At 42.4% G+C, this 25,930-nt stretch overlaps 1 protein-coding gene across 7 annotated transcripts in view; it reads right to left on the reverse strand.

The window, feature by feature from the left end:
• Positions 1-192: 192 nt before the first annotated feature.
• Positions 193-25,930, reverse strand: part of FOXP1 (forkhead box P1) — a 407,883-nt gene continuing 382,145 nt past the window's right edge. For 5 of the 7 annotated variants that reach the window (XM_034657215.1, XM_034657217.1, XM_034657216.1 and 2 more), the window contains 7 exons: positions 17,833-18,034; positions 17,649-17,728; positions 16,943-17,044; positions 13,262-13,383; positions 11,477-11,546; positions 6,883-7,049; positions 193-1,352 (listed from right to left, as the gene is read on the reverse strand). In XM_034657215.1, coding sequence (XP_034513106.1) covers positions 1,208-1,352; positions 6,883-7,049; positions 11,477-11,546; positions 13,262-13,383; positions 16,943-17,044; positions 17,649-17,728; positions 17,833-18,034 — 888 coding nt within the window. In that variant the 3' untranslated portion in view covers positions 193-1,207. The remainder of the gene's footprint in view (positions 1,353-6,882; positions 7,050-11,476; positions 11,547-13,261; positions 13,384-16,942; positions 17,045-17,648; positions 17,729-17,832; positions 18,035-25,930) is intronic. The other 2 variants (XM_034657218.1, XM_011218964.3) reach the window with 1 other exon arrangement.

A 25,930-nucleotide genomic window follows, 5' to 3' on the forward strand; every position in this document is an offset into this window, starting at 1 on the left:
CGGGGGGGAAGTGCTGCCTAGGTTTCCTTGTGCTGGGGAAATGCTGTGGCCTTTGTTAACCACGATGGTAGCTGCAAAAAAGAAAACACCAAAACCCAAAAAACTGAAACCAAATCTGAAACAACCCCCTTCCCACCTCCAATACTGCTTCGTGGAATGAATCTGCATTGTTCCTAGGGTGTCTCTATTCTTTTTTTTTTTTTTTTTTTTTTTTTTTCTGTCATTCATTCTCTTTCTGGCAGGACTTCACGTCTGTGTGAGAGGACCTTCATGTGTAGAGTGCAGCATTTGGGACCTTTTTTTGAAAAAAGACCAAAACGGAATGTTTTCTGACTTTGGAGAAAACGTGGTGATGTCTGAAGGAAACTGGAATGAGTGACAGAAAACTACGAACGAGAAATGACATTCAGCTTTTGTATAATAAAAACACCTATTAACATTCATCACAAGGTACAGAAAACTTGAAGCCTCCGGGAGGCCGTGGGCCCAAATGGAGGCCTGAGGTCAGAACTTAAAAATGGTATAGTAGAAGCAAAAAAGAAAAAAAAAAAAAAAGCAATACATTAAAAAGTTTGGGATAATTACTTTTTAACCCCCTCCCCCCCAATACACACACAAAGGCCTTCCCCATCCCAACTGGAAGCAAAACGAAAACAAAAACGAACCAAAAAAAAAAAAAGGAAAGGCAGTGATAATCAACATGCAGTACTGTGCAAATAGGTCGTCTATTGGAATCCTTAAATTCTGGGCAGAGGCTTGGTCTGCAGCTTCGGTGCACATGCTCAGTTGGGTGTCCTCAGTGTCCCACGCTGGCAGGACTGCAGTTCAAAGTCTGCTGCTAAAAGTGAATCAGTTTAGCAAATGTACAACACTGATGTTGACTGTTAAGAGAGGAAAATCCCAAGTACCAAACAAGTCCATCCAATGCACAGAGTACAAATTCCTTTTTTCAACAAAAAGTAGAAAAATCAAAAATACTCCCAAATGGGATTCTTGATGGCACTAAGAGTTAACACGTTTCAGAGTTGTCAAAATGTAGTGAAAATCCTCCAGACTGTACAACAAATGGAGAACAATTTCACTGCTAACTTTTGACGTGTTTTGTTTTGTTTTTTTGTTGTTGTTGTTGTTTTTTGTTTTTTTTTGTGTGTGTGTTTGTTTTTTCCCCCAATCTTCGTTCTTGGGTTTGGCCCCCGCCCAGAGACGTTCACTCCATGTCCTCGTTTACTGGTTCGTCTTCGTAATCTCTGTCGTGGTCAAAATCTGGACTGTGGTTGGCTGTTGTCACTAAGGACAGAGGCCCTTCAGCTTCCTCTGGATCGAGGGGTTCTTCTTTGACGTGCACAGGATGCCTGGAAGAAATGAAAACAGGTTCACTCAAGGGCCCCTCCCAACCACGGCAGCAAGTTGGGGGCTTTGGGCAACAGCAGCCACACGCTGGGACTGTAAGGTCCACCAGCACAGGCTCTAGCCACGTGTAGCTCCTTAAATTAAAACTAATGAAAACTTCATGCAATTTAAAATGGAGCTTCTCAGTTCCACTGGGGCAGCACAGAGAGGACAAATTTCCGTCATGGCACAAGGTTCCTTTGGGCAGCACTGCTCTAGCGTGAGCTCTGGCCAGAAGCAGCCTCTCTTCCCCAGGGGTATGTCTCCCACCGTCCTGTGTAAGTCACCCTGGGCTCTTGTTAAAGTGCCACGTGTGACTCAGCAGGTTTGGGGTGGGGCCTGAGACCCTGCATCCCTAGCAAGCTCCCAGGCAAGGCCGCTGGTCAGAGGAGGGCCACAGATAACAGGCCCCGGAGTGGCATCCTGGGGAGAAGAATCCGAGTCTTCCAATCATTACGTGAAACAGAATCTCTAACACAATGGTGGTTTGTGGGGACCACTGAGCGCGGGAGGCTGGGCTAATCGTGGCTTGCTGTGTGTTCTGCTTTGCTAGTTAACATGCAGAACCTGTGAAAGAACTCTCCAGAGACCGACCCCAAGCGAGGTTCTATCATTAATCAACTTCAAGCAAACACAGCAAAGAGACACCATGATACATGCTTGAAACTCCAAATTAATGCATATTTTTACAAACTGTCAATAAGGCAAGAAAAGCTCTGCCAGGAAACACAAACGGAGAGGAAAAGGCTCGCCCAACCCAACAATATGATAAGAAAGCAGAGCCCCAATCAGAATAATAACGCTGTCAGCTGTAAACAAGGCAAAACAAGAGGGCTGGCTGGTAGCGGCCACCAGGACGCCGCAGCCGGTGACGGGATCTGCCAACTTTCTCATTATGACCCAGCACACGGTGCCCCCGAAGGGAACTGCGGGGGATCTCGGAAACCACTCCGATAACAATTGAGAAATGTTGTTCGTAAATCATATTTACAACCGATCCTTTGCAAATACAAATTACTTTCTGTTGCAAGCCTTTTGATATGTAAAAGAACCATTCAAGTTAAAATGGTCCCATCGCTGGGACGGGCTGCAGAAGGGAGGATTTTTTAATTGACATTATCCAGTATTAGTAATAAGAGGTGGTACTGGGGATGGCTGATTTCCTAAATAATTGATGTATGCAAACCCCAAAGGCCACTTGAACCATTTAAAAACAAACAGGAGTGCTTTGGACTGCCCTTGACGATGTGAACCTTCAGAAAACCAATTGACTCTAAAATTAGCACAGCCTAGAGAGTGTCTGGGGGTAGATGTCAGGATAAATAGCTTTTAAAAAATGGTGCCCATCTTCCTAAAAACAAATTGCAAAGCGCAATGTGTCTCCAAGTTGGAGTCCTGTGCATTTTATGGGTTGTGCTCCAACCTTTTTCGTTTTTTCATGGCCCGACTTCTCTGTGTTTCTACAGGAGGACCCAGGACTGGCTATGTAATTTGCAGAGCCCCGTGAAGAGTGAAGATATGGTTCAAAAATTAGCCAGAGTTTCAATATGGAAATGGCAGCGCGTTGCAACTTCTAACCATGCCTCTGAAGCCAGCCCCGGTAGGATTCCCTATATTCTTTTGGGAAGAATTAAGTGTACTGATGATTATGCCTTAAAAAAAAAAATCACCACAAACCAAAATTAAGGTAGCCTATCCTCTCCTGCGTGGCATCATATTTTTATATATCGTACACCTAACAGATACGATTATTTTGTCAGCCTTTTCCATTGTAATTTTTATGGATATATGAGATGATGCCTTGTGTGGACGCATCAGTTCCTTAATACTGGGCATTTTGCGATTGTCTTTTTTTTTTTTTTCTCCTCCCTTCTGCTCTTTGAATAATACAGCAACCACTTTTATCCATTAATCTTCCTATTTCTGTTGATTTACCTCCTCAGGATAAATTTCTAAGAATGAAATTCTGGGAGCAAAGGCCAAAAACATCTTTATGGTTCTTAAGATTTATTATAGTGTTAATTTCCAAAGGGGTGATATCAATTTAGACTGAACTTCATCAGCCCCAAGCATTACTTTTTAAAAAATATTTTGTTGCTTAGCAGGTATATGGTAAGCTCCGGTTACCTTAAATTGTTCTTGGATTAGAGACAGCAGTGAACATTTCTTCCTGTTTGGATTTCATATTTTCACTACTGAGCAGTGCTCCTTCATAAATTACTCCCCCCCCTTCTCTGCTGATCACATTTGGCTAGAAATGTATCTATGTGTTACTTAGCCCTGTATAGAAGTTCAAATGTGGTTTCCCTTATCAACATTTTCCTACCTTCACTTCTTTTTTTTTTTTTTTTTAAAGATTTTATTTTTATTTATTCAATAGAGATAGAGACAGCCAGCGAGAGAGGGAACACAAGCAGGGGGAGTGGGAGAGGAAGAAGCAGGCTCATAGCGCAAGAGCCTGATGTGGGGCTCGATGATCCCACAACACCGGGATCACGCCCTGAGCCGAAGGCAGACGCTTAACCGCTATGCCACCCAGGCGCCCCGTACCTTCACTTCTTTAAACAGTTAAGTTTATAAACCTGAATTTGATGACCTGATACAAGGCTATATGGGGAGAAGGGGGTGGGAGGACGGAGAAGAAATGGAACTCTTAATGAAGTTCTTGCTTTATAGAGTTCCACTCTGACAAATGTTTTGCTAGGCACAAACGAAACCAAACCAGATACAATGTTCACGTTAGAGAAGATTTTGTTTTCCCTGGAAAGTTGCAGCTAAGCTTGAGTAAGATTATTTGCCATCCCCAAGACACAGGTTAGGACCCTATCACGCATGCTGGCTCACCCCAGCGCCTAATGCAGAGCAGGTCCCCAACAAATGCTAACCGACGAGATCTGCGTGACAGCCTGACAACACAACCGAGTTAGACATTAAGGCTTCTTAAAACTCCAGAGAAATGAAATCCAGCTTCACAACACTTCTTGATACCAGCAGATCCCCCCGAGTGTGGCAAATGCAGTCACACAGGCCTGCAGTGCTTCAGAGAATAAAACAGAATGGATTTCCAAGCAAGACACCTTTCAGGTAAGATGCAAACTATTTAAGATACGATGCTTCACATACGTTCATGTGTCTCCTAGAAATCGGAACTGCGCGAGACAGCATCTCGCACATCCCCCCCTGCCCCACCTTTCCCCCCAACTCCTACTTCCATGAATAACTGTGCAAAACCACACATTTCCCTCCTTACATCTGAGTAATTCCTTTGTTTAGCCACTCTGGGAACACGAGAGTTTTTAATGCTGACTGGTGTTCAGAGGCATTGTGTTGGGAGGGTGTGTGCACAGCATGGAGTATTTCGCTTTGTAGCTCCGTGAGCTCCTATCAGGATAAAAGTCTAATGCCCCAAAGCCATAATTATGTGGCTACTTTCTCGTGTTTCCGAAGAGAAACACAATGTGGTAGTACCGGAGCGGCGCAGAAAGGGTCGGAACGAGGAGCTCTGGTTCAACGCTGGACAGTAGCTGGGCTGCCGTTCTAACAAGGCCCTTTAAGCCGTGCCGTAAAGTTTACGGCTGGATTTATTCCAACAGGCTAGAACAGTTAAGAAACAATTTGCATCATAGCAGGGTAATGCATGTTGCACAAGAAGGAAAACTATGTCATTACAGAATTCACTTAATGGAAATACAGGGTCAAAAAGAGTAACAGTCTGTGACACTGAGAGCAGGCACAGGGACCATGCTGTTGACATGTAATTATATTTAGCAAACAGTGTAAAGCGGGGAGATCTGAACAACAGCGTGCATTCTGACATCTTTACGTAGGGTTTCCTGAACAAAACCAAAACAAACCCAGACAAAACCCGACCGAAACCTTCTTTTCATTAAAAATTATGCTGACTGCTTGTGAAATGTGGTTTCTGGTAATACTGGGATTAATTCAAAGTTGCTAAACAAATTAACTTTGCAGTGGCTTTATCTCGTACAGCGAAATTAGCGTCTTTCTTAACTGTTGCCTGAGGTTTTTATCCAAATATCTTTCTCTTTTCAGTAATGCTTTGCACTAAATAGTAGGAATATACGTTAGCTAACCCTTGGAGTTCGTATGGATGATGCGAAATAGTCTCTCTTCCATTCAATAACTTCAGAAATACTTGCTTTAACAAGCATTTCTTGAAGTAGCTTATATACCAATTTATATTTGCTCTGAACTTCCTTAATATCTGAGTAAACACTCCTGTCATGACAATGATTTAAAAATGAACACGAGTGTGACTACAGTCAAGTCAGAAACACCAGACTGCTTTAGAAAAGATGATATACAGCAGTATCGGGGGCAAGGATAAACATGCTCGTTTAAAATGTTGTGTAGTAAATGCTAAGAGGCTGTTCACATAAATTAAAAACGATTATTTCCATCTTTTAAGATCCTTTTCAAAACACATTGGGCATGAAATTCAAATGCTAAATAATCAAATTTCAGATTCCCTCCAACCCACCCCTTCCCTGGCCGATAGCATTTTTCTTTTCCTTATCCTTTGATGCCGATTCTTTCTGGTCCTCATGGCTACAGGTCATTTTCCATTCCCATCACTCAAATTATCTTAAGATGTTGGTCAGGTAATTTGGGAGGAGTGTGTACACAAACGGCCTGGATTGGTTTCTTCCTTTAAAGTGGGAAACAGTGGAGAGACATTTGCTCATAGGGAGACACTGTCCCTCTAGAACATCCCCCACAAATACAATCACTTGGAAAAACGTGGCTGCTTTTCTTTTTTAAACTTTCCCTGGCAGAGAGGGAGCTGCCCCTGTCGGGGCTCTTCCGCCGCCCCCCCCCCATGGTGGAGGGGGGTGTGGTCCGCCCGGTCCTAGTGCCATTCACATTCAGCAGGGACACCATCGCCCATCACTTCATTCAGTTATATGGTGCTCATTACACTGCCGTCTGCTGCTATAATGCTCCTATTAATTTTCCTTTTGATATTTTAAGAGCAATGTATAAATCATGCCGCCTTTCATTTGTGCCATCATTAATGCTTGGTCATAATGCTCCAGCCTTGTGTTTGCGGTTCAGCCCATCACACAACCAAATAAACAAGCATTCTTTCTCCCCCTGCTTGGTTTGGCGCGCCCACAAGTTGAACAAACTGACAGAGACGCATACCGATTTTAGCAGGAAAAGGTAATGTGGCTTAAATAATGGCCTGAGATGCCAAGCAGAGGGAAAAAAAGCAAATGAGTCACCCGTTTTATTGCTGTGTGCACTTGTAGGGCTGCATGAAGCTGATTGCTTTTATGGGAAAGTTAGTAAATGGTCCTTTTATGCGCTAACCGAGCTAAACATTTCCAGAAGCGCAAACTTTTACCAAGGTTCTAGGAAAGCAGAAATTACAGAAAAGGTATCAAAAGCAGCTAGAGAAGGGCTTGTGTGCATATCGAAGTGGGAGATGGGGACCTGAGCGCAGAGACCTTCTGGGTGGACGGTACTCACACGGCTTGCATAGGGGATCTGCCCGGACTGCTGTCACTCTCATTGCTGTTGGTATGTTCCATTGCCCCGTTCAGCTCTTCCCGTATTGCGCTGGCTAGGTTGCCCAGAGTGGGATTTCCCATGGAAGCGGTAGTGTATAGAGGTATACTATTCTCAGCCATCGAAGCCTGTTAGCAACCAAGAGAAAACATGTGAGGACACAGAGTAAGCAGAGACAGGGAAGCTGTTAATTACGGGTGTAGTCAATGATCTTCCATTGAGGTTCATAGTAGGGCTGGCCAATACAAGTTTCTCATAGGGGGAGGAGGATTTTGCTTTAAAAGGCAGACTTGTGACACATGTCCCATGCTTGGTTTCCAAGAGCTAGTTGGGACCAAAGCGCTGGTGGGGAGGGAGGACTCAATTTAGCCCTGCTGGGAAGAGTCACGTGGTTTAGACAGGGCTATCTAAAATGAGCTTTCCGTCAGATGCCTTCTTTCAAGAGGAACTGAATATTTCCAGATCACAGGGAAATATAATGGAATTTTCATTTTTTTATCCACTTTGATGATGCCAGTATTGGATATTAAAGATCTGATCCAATTATTCTGGCCTCACAGCTCAAACTTATGAGAACTTCCATAAACATTTACCTCTTAGATCCTGTAGAAAAGGAAGAGATTATAGAATTGGGGTCCATTTTTATCTCCCGCCATCATTTCGGTTTTAATGATTTTTGAATCTGTTTAGTGTAGTTTGTGTGGTGTTACCCGCCCCCCCCCACCCAGTTATCTCAATCTTTCAGACTCAGACTGGTCAACCTGGAATTTTAGGACTGAAGGAAAAAAATATCTGTCACTTTACATGAGCGTCAGCCCCAAAGTGTGGAAACGGAGAAAACAGGAAATCCTGAAGTCTGTGGGGGGGGGGGTGGAATCCTGTTCACTTCCCATCCTCCTGTGTTTGAATAAAATGACCACCCAGTCTCAAATGCAGACAGTAATCAAATACAACCCTGGACTAAAGTATCCATATTGTTTCGTTTGGGTAGTGATTATGACCCAGTAACTTTTCATTTTATTAAAGAGGACAGACTTTAAAAAACTGGCCGTGTAATTAGACCAAGATTTATCAAAACTGTCCTCTTGCAGACTACAGTAGGTTTGGTTTTCCATCCTAATGAGAGAAAGTACAATCACAAGACAATCTGGCATGGTGACTTCAATCGGCCAGTCATACAAGAGTCCAAAGTATTCTAGAAATCCTGGCTCTAGAGAGAAAGAAAGAGCCAAAAATGAAGACAGAACGGGTGCAAAGCTGGGCTGCAGGGAATGTGCCTATTATGACAATTGCAGCCTCGCTCAAACTCCAAAGCCAGGAATGCCTTCTTAGATACAAGCCCCCGTGACGGGTCTTCACTTAACACAGCATTGGCCAATGGACGATTTCAAAGCCAGGCTCTGTGCAAGCCCACGGCTTTCCCTTCCCTCCACTTCTGGATTTACATAACTGCTTCCTTTTAAAAAGTGGGGGAAAAGAAATCCTGTTTTTATTTCCAAATGTGGTGAACTCATTTTGATGAACAGCAAATCTGAACATTCCTTCGCTCTCCTACAGTTTGTTAAATAATTTGCATCAAGTACTTTTTTCAACAGATCTCTTATAATTGCAATAAAGCATTTTTTTCTTTTTTTGGCAGAGCAAAAAGCAAGAACCGTTGCCAGATTATTTTTTTTTTTTTGCAAACTGCAGCTGGACAAGCATCTTAATGGCCTTCATTTGAGACAACTCAGTGGTCATGCCTCTCCCAGTCATGGAAGTTCTGCTCTCACGCTCACATTTCACCATGACACAGTCAGAACAGGGCCCAAGTGGGGCCATCTCTACAGCGTGGTATTTTTTTTTTTTTTTTTTTAGCAGCTTCTCCAGTCAAAAAATGGAGAGGTAAGGACAAAACTGAAATGTTTGTAAGAAGGTGTTCTTTGGCATAAGATGGTCACCCTTACGGACAGAGCAACCTTCTTAAGATGATGTGTTCTTCTTGGCTCTTGAAGTGTTCTAGGTGAAGATCGTTAAAACGTGGGCTGAGGCCCAACAGCCACAGTGGTGAAAGGCATCCAAAAGGCGAGCACTTCTATTGATCCCCCGGTGGTGAGACCAGAAAGGATATAAATGAAGAAAACCAGCCTTGTCCCTTTAAGAAAACAACCCAGTGGGAGGATGGTACCTGATGGGGCAAAGCGCCTCTTGCACCTTCTTTGTTGAGTGAGTTAATCAAAGCAACCCACCCAAGGCTGGAAACATTAACAAAGTGGTTCTTTTTTGTACTTGATGTCTACGGAGGAGCAGGTGGGGTATGATTTTTATAATGGACTTATAATTACATAAGCGGTCCTGTAGACAGTACGTGGTTTCCTATCAAACTGGCACCTTTGCCGAAAAACAACAAAAAAGCCCCCCAAAAACTAAAGTGCTTCAATAATAGTGCAGAAGTCCATAAGTACCACTGCTCCTGGAACATGAACCATGCTAAGATCCTCGGGGGAAAGGCAGTCTATAAATAAGAAGCTTTACGGTTACCCTTAGTTACTTCACTTTTTCAGAGCATAATGCAATCTGTCTCACGTCCAATGTTTTATTTCTGTAGTGGATTCTGCTGTCCTATTTTATATATTGTATATCATGCATTATGTTGCTCTAGTAATCTTTTTAAGATGTTGTTCCACTATTATTTTTACTTGTCTTGAAAAATGGAAATGGGCAATAATGGGAAGGAAAGCCTGCTGGTACAGTCCTGATTTAATTTGCACAGCAGAAAGTTACATGAGACTGTCTACTGACCGTGGATCCAAACTCCTCGACGAGAGGAAAAAGATCCATTCCTCCCATCATGAATTTATATCAATTTATTCACCTCACCTCATTATGCACATGAAGTGTTCTTGGAAAACTACAGGATCGTTTTGGGCTAGCCCTGGAAATGAGAAGGGGGAGGGAGGATGCCAAAAACAAATGTTTTCGAGAAGAAACGTGAACAGTTCTGTCATGATAAGGCATACTAATTTAAATTAGTCACATAGTGAAGAGAATCCAGAGGCTCACTGCTTTTTTCCCTTCCTTTCCGCCTCATGAATGTAAAATGTGCTTGTAATCTTAATACTCTTCCAGATAGAGCAGCCTTTAAATTCACACTTCACAAGACTCCAGGGAAAATAAGTTACTAATGAATGGTATTTACAGAGTCGGCATCTAAGCGTGCTCTCATTTGCTTTTCCTAAAGTTACTGTGTAAACTACAAGTAATTAACAGAAACTCAGAAAGTAGTCCCTCCCATGAAAGTTGGTACAGGCTAAAAATAAATAAATATAATCACTGAAAAGCTAAGTTCAGGGCATTTGCCTCTGCACGGAAACTGTGTTCAAGGTGTATCATCTGCTGTTGGGAGGTGAGAGGCTGTGCTGAGTGATCTGGGAAACTGACGGTGCAGGTAAGGTGCTCAATGTTTGTTCTATGAGTAGTGAGAACCACGCGCCCGTCCCGATCTCCTGTCTCTTCACCCACTCTGTGCCCATAACGTCAAGGATCTCAACCATTTTTCATTCTCTTCCTTTACCCCTCAAGGAGCCTTTTTAAGATGCTCTTGTTTCTCTGTAAATGTTTCTCTCTGTTTGTGTGTTACGGCCCTTTGGAGGGGCACAAGATATTGCACTAAGTACGGGCGGTAAAGCCCCCAGCAAGAACTCACGCCATGAAGGTCCGAGACGGCCTTGGATTACATACGTTTGATCTCCGTACAGAATATGTCTTTTTCAAGGTAGCGAGATTCCCTTGGCCCATCTTCTAGAACAGTCTAGGCAGGGCCAAACTCAAACTGGACCACTGAGAAATGGGCTAAATAAAAGGCTCGGCGGCCTCGGTAACTTGTATCTGAGTGGTAAACTCAGTCCTGCTCAAAACCAGTGTCTTCATCCCCCGGTAATGCTGGTTATGTAATGAGTGCTTGGTTTGTCAGTAGGAAACAAACATTCTGTACGCTTATGCAATCTTGAGCAATCTGCTGGAAACCTAGAGTGTTCTTCAACACCTCTCTAGTTTAAACAAAAACAGTTTACTTTTACCAAGTGAACCAAACCTGGATCTCTCCCTCCACCACTCCCCCCGCCCCCTTGCAACGGACTGAAGATGCTAAAACAGACTTTAGAAGAAGAAATAAAAAGCTCTGCTTTCTCTTTAAACCCGTGAACAATAGAAGGTCATGTGATACAGTGGCCTCTCATCCAGCACATTAATAGCTGTGCTAGAGTAATTACACTTGTGGTATTTTTGCCTCAAGTGAAATTCTGAAATAAGAGGATGGAAATTATGATACTGCTGATAAATATTAATAAGTGAACTTTTAATTTTTTTGCCACAATATTCAAAATGCTAAGCATCCCGCTAATGCTGAAGCAGCCCGATGTGTTTGCCTCCAGGGAGCACGATGCTTTGTGCACTTAAGAAAAAAGTTTAACGGAATTAAAATTTAATATCTAATTAGAGCGAGGCTAATATATTTTGAAATGAGTGGGGGAGACATGTGCCTCTGCTGCAGATTCGGGACAACCATTAATCTTACCTGTAAAGCTGCATTGAGGGGTGTGCAGTAGGCGTGGCTGCTCTGCATGTTTTTAATAAGGGAAGGGTTACTGCATAAGAAAAAGATAAAAACTCAAAGTTAAACGCAATCAGCCCCTGAGTTCCTAAAGCTAAGTTTTATCTTAAGCTTGCTGCTATCCCTTGCCAAATCAGCAATCTCCCCCATTAACAAAACCAAAGGAAAGTTGGGTTTTCTCCTCAGCCCCTGGCTTTACGGGGCTGGTCTGTGTGAACACCCCAGGGTAGGAATTTGCTCTTCAGGAAAACTGGGTATAAAATTCGGGCTTCAGTTAGACCAGCCCTGGGCGCTTCCTCCACTGATGCTCCCTGCCCCCCCCAAAAAAAATCTTGACCTCTCTGCAAATTCTGAGTAGCTGCCATGAGTCCAACAGGAAGGCAGAAGCTCTGGGGGTAAGGGGAAGTCAGTCAGGGAGCTGGCAGCAGGGTTTCCTGGGAGTTAGCTAGAGAATCGTCTCCATGAGAGTAACTCCAGAATGACCGTAGGAGGGAAGGCAGGATGGCTCTTAAAGGCGGTCCCCCTCTGAGGCACATTTAGTGCTAAAAGAAGATGGGGAGAGGGGGGGCAGGGAAGGGTTGTTCCCAAGTAAGGCGGGGAGGCTGGGTTGAGATCTTTCTTGCACAGCCAGATCTGGGAGGTTGTAAGATGCTGTGTCCATGAACTCAGCCGAGGAAGACAAGATACCTAGTTCAAAAAAAATCTCTAGGAAGGAGAGGCTTCCAGTAGGAAGTCACCCAGCTTGATTGCTGGCCTTTAAAGGAAGTGCATGTGCTGTTAACGGATTTCTCTCTCTCTCTCTCTCCATTCATTTTCATTCACTTAATGTTATTTTAACCGAGTGGGCAAATACCAAGAAATTTACCCCGTTAAATACACATTTTAACTCTCCGTAAAAGCTGCCTTTTAACTTGGAGGAACTACTTTCAAGCCAAGGTATTTACTCTTAAAGGGTCCCCGTAAGCTGCTGAATCAAAGTACAAGCAACATGTGCATTAAAGACGTCAAAAAAGCATTACTCAAGGCACTGGTGTTCCAAAGAGAAACAAGAGAAATACATGTACGAATCACACAATTTAGTTTCATTGCAGAAAGCCGTGGCACTGCTACTTGGTGAAATGCAGAACTACATGGGATGAGTCAACCATGCAAAGCCAAAGCAACAGCAGAAAAAACAAAACAAAAGCAAGTAAAGGCTCTTACTGTGTGACAAGCTCGTCAAAGTTTTCATCGGGGCAGTATTTGCGAGGACGGCCTCGTTGAATATGGCGGCCACGTTTAAACTCTTCATCATCAACTGTCCAAAAGGACCCAAACTCATCCTCTACTCTGATAAAGCACTTATGCAGTGAGAGGTTGGTGCGAATGGCACCCTGGGATAGGAGCAGCAGCAAAGGAGATGGAGTGGCAACAAAAGGAGACGGGGTTGGGGGGGCAGAACAGACATCCAATACAGGGAACAGGAAAAAGAAAATAAAATGCAATAAGCATAAGCAAATGGTTTGTGAGGGTTAATATGCATTGCCACCTAAAAGCTACTAGCGTGGGATGCAACAAAGACCGGCAAGCAGGGCAGGGGACTGGTGGGTATACAAAACAGGAGGGATGAAATGCTTTTTTGCTTCCCTTAACTGAGACAACGTGAAACCGGTTCGTTGGTCTAACACCGTCTAGCAGCCAAAAGCCTCTACTTGACACTTGTTAGCACAATCCAAGCTAGGCTAAGAAGTTCAAACATGGTGGACGTACCCACTGATCTTTTGTGGCCTTCGTTTTTGGAATTCTACTTCATCCACTGTCCATACTGCCCCTTTAACGTTTTCTACTCGCACAAAACACTTGTGAAGACTAAGATTATGACGCACTGCATTCTGCAGCAAGTATAAAAGAGAGAACATTTACATTTTCTGTAAGAAAAGACTCCAAAAACAGCAGTAAATTCAGCCTCACAGTCCACATTTGTCAAACCATCCCCAAGAGCTGTAGCTAACCACCCCCGTGGAGGACCTTCTTGAGGTTAAGGATGCCTTTTCCAAATGTAAAAATAAAAAAACCAAAATGATCAATTAATTATACTCTGGCATTTACATCTAGTCTCTGGTAGTAGCTATCCAGAAGACATCGTGAATCCGCAGATAAGCCCCAAATAGGGTTCACAGTAAAAATCTGAAAATACTGTTAATATGACTTCAAAACAAACATGTAGAGCACAAAACTATCCCCTTTAAACCCACTTATCTCCCGTTAAAAAGGGTATTTTAAAAAAAAATCAATCATGCAAGAGGATAATATTGTTAAATACATTTTCTTCTTATTCTTTTTTCAAAAGTTTTGGCTTTGATACCTTTTACGGGTTTTGTCAGATTTATCTAAATTGGATTTTACCATTGAGAGCATCACCCCCTGCAGCTGACAGGATGAGGGAATGAAGTGATCCCCAGTACATCACAGTTTGTCATCAAGCCACGTCTTACCTTCCCGAATAGATACAAACCTTGGCCCTCACTACGGGCAATTACCTTAATTAACAAAAAATGCCAAAGAAATGAGTAGAACTCTCAATGGCAAAAAGATGATACTCCGACAGCTGATGGTTCTAAAGACACATATTTCTAACCCCCACCCCCACGTTTCTTGCTTATGGTTAAATGTCATTTCTAAGATCGTCCTTAAATGGAGACCCTTGACATCCATAGCCCACTGAAAAGGACGACCTCGACTCAAAGGTGAAAAGCTTTAACATCTCTTTCCTTCGATTTTCAGAAAAATCCACAACCCGTACTGGGAACAAACATGGCTTCATTTCTTTAGCCTCCTTCGCTGAACTTACTGATCTAGACTCCAAAGTAGACATGAGGACATTACAAAAAGACCCAGGCCACTGACTCAGAACTTTCTTCTTCTAGGGCATAAGCGGCTGACCGCTGTGCCCTGAAGAGAGGATGCATACATCGCATCTCCCGTGCCACGTTGCACCATCCTCCACTCCACCCCGATGATGCTGCCATCGCTCAGACGTGCGGCACTCCACCCCCCGGGCTGCCTGCAAGTACTTCCGCTCTCAAGATACTGAGCACTGTTGCCACTTTGAGATAATCACCACTGGTGACTCTGAGGAGTCAGACGAGAAAGTGCTGATTTTTCGTTTTCGATAGGGAATGCTTAGACGATAACGAGACACGTTTTAGCACATAGCTAAGTTATCAACTACTCGCAAGGAGAATCAACAAGATAAATTCTCAACAAGTCTTTGAGCAATGTCAGCATCGTTGGGGTAGGTTGAAAACATCCAGGTGACCGTGAAAGGACACCCCTGCTCCAAACAGCTTGGACGGGTTTGCATAAAAACAAAAGAAAAATCTCTGAAAATGTTTGTCATGTTGTATTCATTCTTGATAGGACAAATTTCTTCACGTATAGGTTGTAGTCTGCTCTCTGAATAAGCATTTTCTTTTTTATGCTGTACCAGCACATGGTATAGGGATGCAAAGGGTCTACTCTTAACTTCCTAGAACAATGCTAAATAAATAAATAAACCCAAATTGAAAAAAAAAAAAATCCAGACAGATCATGTATATGTATGGAAGACATAGTGGGGAAAGAAATCAACATTTCCCCTCAACCTTATCACTAATATTTTAGAATAAGCATCGAAACATTTAGAACTGCAGATCTAAAGAAACCATGGCTGCCAGAAGGACTGCTACAGGTCTGTCTGAAGCGCACAGCCATGTAAGTAAAGATAGAAAGTCAAACTTAAGTCTTGTTTTCCAAGACAGTACATCGAAGCAAAAGCATCCAGGAATCAAGAGTTGCCCAGAAACGTGAGTAAGCCCTTTTCAGCCATGACTTACTGGGCATTTCATCTTTTGTTTAGGATTACAATACAAATAAGGACACGTCAGGAAAATTATACGTATTTATGAGTCAGCTGGTACTTGATCTAGGATTGTTTATATTGATGGCACTTTTTCCTGCAGTTTGCAAAAATGAAAAAGTTGAAGCTGTAGATCTGAGCTTAAATATCATATTCACAGCCAGTCATTATTTTTAAATTTGATCATTTGCTATTTATAAAAGGCAATTTGAAGAAAATGTCTGCTTCATGCTTATACTTCCTACATTTTGAAAAGCACTCGTAGCTAAAGATACTTTGCATTTCATCTAAGGGAGGCTGAGGAAAAGCGGGCAAGGCTTTGAACATGGGTTCCCTTCAGCACCCATGTGTCTTAATGGAAATAAAAAAAGGATACTTTGAGCCATAACAGATATTCGTGGCTGTGTGAGGTTGATAAATTAATTCTATGGTCTTATTCATTTTCTTTTAAAATGCTAATTTCTCGAGAACATAAAAGAGGCAATGTGTTTTCTGTTTTTGTGGTTCTATCAAAAATTTAAAGAGTATCGAGGCAAATTTCCTTTGTATCCGATAAGAAATCCCTATCATATCTATAATAATGACATGTAAAAATATACTAAGATATTTGCATTTTACATGTTGTGGAATTTGGGGATTATAAGAATTCTAGGTAGTAAAAAAGCAAAAAACAAAGACAAACCTGTCAGATTAGACCTGCCCTCTATAGCAAGAATATTTAAACCAAGAATTTAAAAGCAGTAAAACCCAAATATTTGTGAGGGCTTCATTTAATACAGTGGAAGAAATACTAAAGCAATCTATGAACCCATTGCTGAATTGGAAATGAGGTATGTCATGTGACCCTCAAGCTTTGTTAGGGTATTCCATGTGGAGCTAAGGGATTTGATCTGTTTTATAGCAAATGGTATTAGAGTCAAGTTGGATAATCTCCTTTTCCAGATTTTCTATGAATCTCTGATGGATAGTGTGATGTAAAAAAAACTAAAACAACGCCCCCTCAAAAAAAAAACCCAAAAAACAAAACAAAACCCCAAACTAAAACCAAAAACTTAATAATATATTGTGCTCCCCTGGGATAATTCCCATATACAGGGCTAGTCCTGAGACCACACAGCTTTCTTTACTAATTGTGGTAAGAAGCTTTTTTTTTCTTTTTTCTTTTTTTTAAATCCAACCAATGAAGGTTATATGTCAAGTTTTCTCCCAGTTAAAAAAAAGTTAGCCATACATCTCAGCAAATACTGGTGGCGGCTAATGACCGAAAACATCAGGTGACAGTCATCCATTCCTTTTCCCTACATATTACAACCAGACAGAAATGACTTTACTGGCTGGTCCATCCAAAATCTGATGCCAATGTTAACGGGAGTCTTCTATCCCAGCATTCAAACCCCAGCAGTACTCTTTTCTCAATAAAATACTCCCATAAATTTGACTCTTTGAGTGTATCAAAACAATATACGTGTAACTTACAACACCTGCATTCTATCAACAACAAACTCTTATGAAGGGCGAGACCCGAGCCTGGACAGGCCCACAAGAAACCTCACCTTCCACGTGGCAGCATTGCGTCGAAAGTAAGCAAACATTCGTGTGAACCAGTTATAGATTTCATTTAGTGTTAGCTGCTTTTCTGGAGATTCGAGAATGGCCTACGAAGCAGAAGTAACCAAAGAAGATAATTTATGACCAAATCAGCAGAATTGTCATGATACGGTTTCTTGAAAATATAAAATAACCATGATTCAGAGCTAAAGCCCAAGAAAGGTTTCACGAAATGATCTAAGATTAATGGTTGTATTTAACAGTTCAATAGCAAAATTCAAAATGGAATTATCTAATTGTTTTGAGTTTTTATTTCTGTTTCCGTACAGAAATATTAATTTATTAGTCATTCATAAAGCAGAATCAAAGAGAAATGCAAAACATTTCACTAGCTGATTAAAGCTCAGTAATTATTTAGAGCTCAGATTAATTCTAGGGATCAGAGATTACTGTAGCTTGTGATAATTGACTTGCCATCTTTAAACAGGCTCATTTTCACTGTTGTGTGAAATGAATTTCCTAATAATCACATCGTATTGTAATACTTAATCAAAAGCAATTATGTTATATATTGCAGTTTTAAAAAACCTTATAGAAAAGGTTTTAGCATGCTTGCATACTAAACGGTTTTAAATCTACTTCATCAATATAATACATCCATGTACACGTATACCTTTGGATAGAATTTCACATACTGCGTTATTTACTTACCTGCCTAATTAAAGATGCGTATGTAAATGGTGGTCTAACTTCTGCGTTCTTATAAAATTCTTGGTTCTGCGCAATATCTGCTAAATAAGAATCATTGTCCTATTAATTATCATTTTTTAAAAAGAGGCTGGTCTACAAGAACTGCATAGTACAACTCTATGGGAGGCGAAGATGGGGTATCTACCTGAAGAAATGGGCACGTTGTATTTGTCCGAGTACCGCCTGCGGATGGGTCCCACCGTATGCATGCTGGTGGTGGTGATGACGGAGGGGCCTTGGGTGACGGGAGTGATGGGGGCGGTGGGGGTCGTCGGAGTATGAGGTAAGCTCTGTGGAGAAGCCTCAGATGCAGACTTGGAGAGTGTGACACTTGATACCAGATTCAGCTGCGAGGAAAAGGAGAATTCTCAGAAGAGCTTTGGAAAAGCAGGGAGCAAACAGTCCTCTGAAATCCAGCAGGGACACTACAGGGGACGCCCGGCTCACTTTCCTTCTCTTAAGTCGATGCTTCCCATCGACTGCAATGTGAGGCGCGTGCCCATGTAAAAACAGTTCACGTAGTGGTTAGTTTAAAAATCTCTCTGGCCATGTTCTCCTGACCATGGGTGACACAGGTGTTTTCCAAAGACGGTGAAAAATGAGTGTGTGCAGAAAGGGGTGACCTAGCCCAGGGAAGTTTGACAAGTTCTGGGTCAAAGCATTTCTTGAGTCACAGCGTCGACCCCCTTGAGCAGCCTCCTGGGCTTGGCAGACCTCCCGGGGGGGCGGGGTTTGAGCCTCCCAGCATCAGTGAACACCAACGTCGTCGGTAGAAGCCCCCGGTTGGGAAACATCAGTCTAGACCAGAGCTCTCCAACAGCACTTTCTGCAGCATGCTGGCGCCCGTGCGGAACGGTTTTACCTTTTCATCAAAATTAAACTTTTGTTTAAATAGCCCCAGGTAGCCAGTGGCTGCCACACTGGCCAGCACAGGGACAGGCTACTTAATTCCATGATGAAACTTCACCGACGGGAGCCGCGGCAGGGACGTTTGGCCTATGGCTCTTATTAAAAAGAGCGGCACTGGGGCGCCTGAATGGCTCAGTCGGTTAGACTGTCCAGCTCTTGATTTTGGCTCAGGTCATGATCTCGGGATCGTGGAATCGAGCGGAGTCCGCTGGAGACTCTCTCTCTCCCTCTGCCTCTTCCCCCCCACCCCTCAAATAAATAAATCTTAAAAAAAAAAAAAAAAGTGGCACTGATCACGTTAGACATCATTTAGTTCTATCAGTTGGCAAAGACTGATCTTCGGAAGCTTTATGTGTAGTCTTCATTAAACACTATCAAATAGAAAACTGGAATCTATTTAAAAAAATGACATACGAAACATTGGGAACTGTAAAAAAATTTTTTTCTTCGAGTTTCAAATGCTCAGTAATATAATGGAATCTATAGCATCAAGTGAGGAAACGAGTATTACTTATTTGAAGTCGTACAAAGGCAAATGAAGGAGTACTGTTTCCTTCCTTCCTTCCATTAGCCTTCACCTCGAAGTGCTTCCTTATTAATGAAAAATAATGGGCTTGTTCCCCTTACCCTGAGTTGGTTCTTCCAGAAATACTAAGTCTGGATATGCTACAGAACTTGGCCATTTTCAACATATTATTGCACAGAACTGAGATCCCAGATACTTACAGCCAGCCCCAGATCCAAGAAACCTTGTAACATTTTCTCAAACCAGATTTCAAATCATTTAACAAAATAGTATTTCACTATTGCAGTAGCCCTATGGACAAGGCATTATTTGTGGGAGGTATTAAAAATGAGATTCCTCTGGGATCATAAAGAACACGTTAAAAGTTCCAGTTTGTTGAGAAGATTCAACCCTACTCCCACTCCAGTAATGAAAAAGGCCATGAGAATGCCTCTCATATGTTTACGGTAGTTCCATTAAAAAAAACCAAACAAACACTATAAAAACCAGGAATCTGAAGAAAAGAAAGATCAAATATCGTTAGGTAAATATTCATGGCAAAATGTAAATATGGTGCTGGAAAGGGAATGTTGGGTAACAAGCCTGTAGTTGTGCTTTCCAATTCCCCTGGCGAAATGCTGACTCAGCTAAGGCCAGACCCTTCCCCCAACCCCCATGCCTGAGAAGCACAAGCTACAGGGAGGACAGGGCTCTTCCCTCCCCCACCCCTCCAGCAAACTGGGCCAATGCTGTGAGTTGCTTTCGTTTTTATTAGTGCTGGAAACCTGCCTTCATGACATGTATTTGCGGACTAAGTGCTTGCAGTTCAGAGGAGCAGCCATGGGATGGAGCAGAACTGAGAAGCCACGGGGGAAGGCTGGGGCTGACCTCCTCTGTGCCTTGCGCCTTAATCACCGACCAAGTACAGCAGCAGTCCGTATAAGCATCAGCCCAAGCAACGGGTCAAGGAAATTAGTGCATGAAAGGCTACCGCTCATAAATACTTTTAAATGCTTTTAAAACCCAGATGCCCGAGGCCTAAGACTATCCCCCCGCTCTGGAAGACATGGGTACCATTTGTATAAACCATGTTGTAAACCACCTGCCACTGCGTGATTTCACTCCATTCTAAGACCATCACTAATACGTGAGATGTCCCTGCTCACGCTTTACAGATGAGCAAACCGAGGCCAAAGATCGATGAAATAAGTTGCCTGTATTCACAACCAGTCAAACACACACTCGTGATTCTAGGCTCTCGGTATAAGCATCTTATGCCCAGTTAACGGGAAAAATAAACACTGGCCAGTTTCAGTTTTCTGTATGCTCCTTTTTGGAAAGGGTTCCGTGAACAGCTTTAGTCCCTGCTTATAAATGACATTCAGTAAATACTACTGAACAAATACAACGCATTTGAAACTGAAGTGACAAAAACAGGGACAGAACATTTATTTGCTGCCCCTGAAGACTTACCATCGAATACAGACACCAGTCCAAGGACAGTGTGCGTTAACAACCATAAAGCAATTCTGAGGACTAACTACTTCTTGGCTTTTCTTTTCCGTTTAAGGACTGTACCCTAAACACCATAACTTTCTTAAACACTTAACGAGAATTATAACTACAACGGCCTCAAGGAATATGCCGGCTGCTTTCCCATCTTGTGAGGAAGGGCACCAAGTGTACTGGACTCCAAAAAACCAAAACTCCTGTAAACGTTCAGCAAGCACAAATCCTTCTTGTGGTGCTCGCACAGGAGAACAGACACGTCACGTGGTGCCGTGTCATAAAATGTGAAAAGTACAGGACATCTGTAGCTTCTACCCAGGGTCTTAACACCTGGACTGTCTGTACTGAAAAAGCAACAGTGAAAAATAAAAAATCCCTCCAGGTTCGCACAACCCACAAAGAAATACACAGTAGAATTTTCTGGAGGCTTTTGAACATAGGTAGCCAATGGAAATAAACGTGAAGCCGGAAGAGAGCAGAGAGGGGGCTTACCAGGCTTGACAAATGACACCATGATTCACACCCACTGCTGGGCTATCTCTAATAAGCCACAGAGGAAGCAGCCAATCTCAGCTAATTACCAGATAAAAATGTATTGTGAGGGTTCTAATTAGGAGACGCGGATGGAGGTGATCTAATGATTAAATGCTGCATTCGAGTGACCCCACCATCGATGTGTGGTGGTGCAAGATGTCACTGGAATATTTTGTAGAAACAGTAATTTTACTTCGAGGACGGGAGGCGGTAATATTTGTAATGATGGCTGTGAGGTAAACTAATTAAAAGACAGTTCCTACAGGAAGAGGGTGGCTGGGAGCAGCTGTGGCCATTCCACAACCAAGTGCCAAGTCTCAATAGAGGAACGGCAGTCAAGTGGAAAATTTCTGCCTGACCTCTGCCCTCGCTATTAATTTGCAGGAAAACTAATGACACATATACATATTCCCACAAAATTGTTCTAATTGCTAATTTGCCAAAGGAGCCCAGATTCCAAATTAAACATGACTGTAGTCTGTGAAGGAAGGAAGAACAAAAACCTATAAACTCCAAACAGAGGGTGCTTTGCCTCGCAAGATCATTTGAAGGCTGAACCAACAAGTTAATGAAATGTCAACCTTGTCAACTGCTATAGAAGTTTGTTAACTTTTAAACTTTTGTTTGATGATCACATGCTTGTCTTGTGGAGAAACCATCTTTAGGGAGGAAGGTCACGAGGGAGAGATAAGATGGAGCATGGGGAAGGATTCAAAACAGGCTCTGTGTTCAAACCAAACCTGCTCTTTTAATTAAGGTCTCTCTGAAAACAGTGGACTCCCCCCCCCAAAAAAAAAGAGAGAGAAAGAAAAAAATTTAATTACAGACTTAGAAGAGCAAATCGGGACTTGGTGTGGGTTTTGCTGTAATCTTGAAATATTCATCTTAATTGTAAACTATTAAATCTTAATATAATCATCAATTAGAAATGAAAGCATATGCACTTTGTGTTTCAGATCGTAGTTAAGGTTTTAAAAGATAATTTTTTTTTTTTTTCCGGGGCATGGAGCAGGAAGGGATTGGACTGGGAGGGTTTCTTTTCCTATTTTTCTTATTGTGTCTATTTTCTATTTAAAAAGAAGTTGCTATGTTTGGAAAAGTTAGTAACTCTGATATTTTCTACATGGCAAGTTTCAGTCATGTGATGATTTCGGCAAAGATAATCGCTTTGAGGGTCTGGCCAGAAGTTAAATTCTTCTGTCACTTAAGATCCGCTGTAGGGTTTTTCTTTTTTAAAATCTCCGTGTGCTCTTAACCACCGTCTTTCCCCCAGCTCCCTTCCAGGAGGACTGTCCTGGGAATTGTACCCATCCCAACTACTGGGACTCTGTCAGCTGCCTGATAATTCTGCTGAGCCCTTTTCTAAAAGATTAATCTCTAGTTTTTAAACAGTAACCTCCTCTCTTCTTTTAAAGATGATGAGTCACTCACATTTTTAAAAAATAAACAAAGCGCTGATGTAAACCCCGGACAGAAACAGACTTGTCGTAAGTATTCCCATAAGAACTCATTTTTATTTTTGTTTGTGCTCTTGCCTCATATGAAAACAGATTCTGAGAACAAAAGACAAACCTGTAACCCAAACACTGGGGCACCTAGCTGCTTAGTAGGAACTTTGAGGCTCACAGAACTCGTTTTTCTGCTCTTGGTGTAACTGCCCTGAGCGGGCTCCAGGCCTGCTTGAACGGCACAGTTTCTAGACACGATTGCTGGCATTCAGAGACAGCCGGCCTTTCTGAGGCCTGAGGGACGTCCGTGGGGAAGCTGGGCCGCAGCAGGGGGAGGCTTGGGTTTGGAGCTCCTTGAGCCAGGCCCTGCTACTGCAATGGGCCAGGTACTGGCATAGGGCAGTGAATGAGAGGGTGGTGGTATGGGGGGCTTGTGGGGTGTGTGGGGGGTGTAGGGCTTCATGAGAAACAGTACAGAAAAACAGCTTGTGTGTGTTATGCTAGAGAATCTTTTATGACTGCCTAATATTGTTTCTCGAGGCCTGAAGCAAGGCTGTAAGCAGCCCAAAGGATCAGCCATTGCTTTAAGAGTTAAAAGACCCCTGTGGGGGAGGGGGGCACTTTGTTTTTGTAGCAGCTAAAAACTATTTCAAAACAGTCCTAATTGCTATGGTTGGAGGAAAAGAGAACGCGTACAAAGGAAAATGTAATACTGCATTTTGCTTCAAATATCCAAGTTCCTGTAAGCGTTTTATAACATTTTCATAAAGAAGGTGATATACTACCTACACTATAATTACTTGCCCACCAAATCTGAAGGAATGTGGTTTTTCCAGGATCAGGAGAGGTTTCTGGTGTGCAGGAATACCCCGGAGCCATGCGTACCTCTCCTGTCCTCCCGGATTATAAAATATGATTTACAGGATTTTCCTGATATTACGATAGGGAAGTCTTCTTAAAAAATCCTTAACAACTTAATAAAGTCATAACACAGACATGCTTCTTGTTGTTATTGTTTTGTCCTCTGAGTTACGCTTCCCTCCAAGGAGACCGCTTGACAAAATGCTCCACGGAGCAAGCGTGAAGACACGAACCCCCCCCAAGCAATACACGTTGGTGTTTACTTTGAGAATGTTACCGAGTTTGGAACAAAAGAATATCCATCAGTCTCATTAGGAGAGTTTACTCTTGTCTGATTTTTTTGCTTCTCTTCCCATGGAAAAGAGAAGAATCTTCTAAAACTCAAAACAGAGCACATGTGGCCCTTCTCAACGTGTGTCAAGAAAGGCTTTTCCCACCGTGCGTACCCAAGGGCTAGAATATATAGCCGCTCCGGGAAACTGTGACACAGCCTTTTCCACGCAGGGCCTGGGCTTCAGAAAATTCAGAGCTTACAAATAAAATGAATTCAAAACACGGAAAGCCTATTTTATCTGATGCTGGCGGGTGCTCTGCTTCCTCCACACTGGTCCTCGTGACATGGCTTCCTCTCCCCACCGCCTTCGCCCAGAGACACACGGACACAAGCTCCTCCTCTGAACCCAAGGAAAGAGTCACAGATCTGACTCCTTGCCACGTCTTCCTGCTCCTCTCATCCACCACGTCCTCCAGAATGCCCGGTGTAGACCGGCTATTTGACGGACACACGGCACGATTCGTGCAGGGAGTGTGTCCGGTTGTGTGTCTGTCCCTCAAGACTCCCAACACCTCACTGGCAGGGAAGGGGCTCTCTTGTTTTACTGCTGTGTTTTTAGTAGCATACTTAATAGATACTTGTTGATTAAATACCTTGACCTGAAACGCAGGAATTCCCTTTCCAAAAATACCGTGCCATGTGAGTCCTGGGTGTAATTACCAAAGGAAAGGTTTCCTTCAGTGTGAAGGCTTCTACGGCAAGCGGGGAGAGGTGTTGTTGAAGGTGTCCGAAGAACAGGAAGGCTCACCTATGCCTTCCCGTGGGGGATGAGCTTAGAGCTATGTCTAAAAACTCAGGGGTGTCCTGAGATGAGCATATCCTCCAACGACCCACATGGGTAGACGAGCTCCACAACCGGGTCCAGGGAATGTGTCTATGAGCTGGTCTAAGAACAGTCCAAGAAGGTTTTGGCAGTTTCTCTGATGCAATGAAAGAGGGACTGGCTGGATGACTGGATACAACAAATGACACTTACCACCCAAATGGCATTTAGTGAAAAGCAACGTTTACAGCAAAGCATTCTATCACTTAGTGACTAAGAATTTTAAAATAAACATGAAGTTCCTTTTAAACAGAAATGGAAAAAAGAAAAACTTCATCAACTTACTGGCAAGGCTGTAACATCAAAGTCCCCATCTATGGTTAGATTTGAATCCTGGTGACTGCTTATTTCAAATCAAAGACTCTAGAAGGACACACTGTACATTCTATTATTTAAGGTGGAATAAATTAATTACAGGCAAAAAAGGAATCGTTTGCACCTTAGAAATGATCATCAGATAGCTCTGTATCCCTAACGTTGAAAGAATCAAGGGTCTGCTGAATGTGTATGCCTTTTTCCCCCCCTTTTTTTGGCAAGGCAAGTAAAAATGTATGCAAAACACTACACGTCTACCTTTTATAATTAATTTCCCAATGCCTCACCTATACATATTTTAATAATTCCTGATTTATAAGATGGTATCTATAATAAAATTTTCTATTTTCCAATAAATGAAAAGAAGGCAGGTTCACTCTGGCAACAGAGTGTCACACAATATCTGCTTGTCAGGCACCAATTTTTACTTCTTACATGTAAGTTAAAGGATAAGGAATTTATAATGCTGCCTGTGAAGGGAACCACTTTTCATACACAAATGTGATCTTTTTTTTCCCCAAAGGGTAATACAACAGTACATTTACATAAACTAATCCAAACAATCTATGTATTTGACAATGGCAAACCTCACACAGACGGCCTATTGTTGGTTTACATCTTGGAGTTCTTTATACTGGCTTGTAGCGCTGCTCTAGCTGTCAAAGGTTTGACTTGGACACTAAATAAATGGTTATAGAAGTGCTGTGCAGCGATATTGGACTTCTTTGCAAAAGAAAACCTGCTGTGTATGAATTCAAAAGCTATTAATTTTTCAGTCAAAAATATTCGTGCCTATTTCTTTTAATAAAGAAATACTGTGCTGAGCTACTAAGAGATAATGTTGACTAGGGGTAGAGAATTTTCAATAGAACAGTTAAAAATAAATTTAGTAGGAGGTCCCCTTCAAAGTTATAATTTTCTAGAATGTAAAACATTTTTTTTTAATACTAATCAAGACAAACCTTCCTTCCCTGTGCATTTCCCCCAGGACTGCTTTCCCCTGTT

This window comes from Ailuropoda melanoleuca, chromosome 4 (genome assembly GCF_002007445.2).
Source record: "Ailuropoda melanoleuca isolate Jingjing chromosome 4, ASM200744v2, whole genome shotgun sequence".
Lineage (NCBI taxonomy): Eukaryota > Metazoa > Chordata > Mammalia > Carnivora > Ursidae > Ailuropoda > Ailuropoda melanoleuca.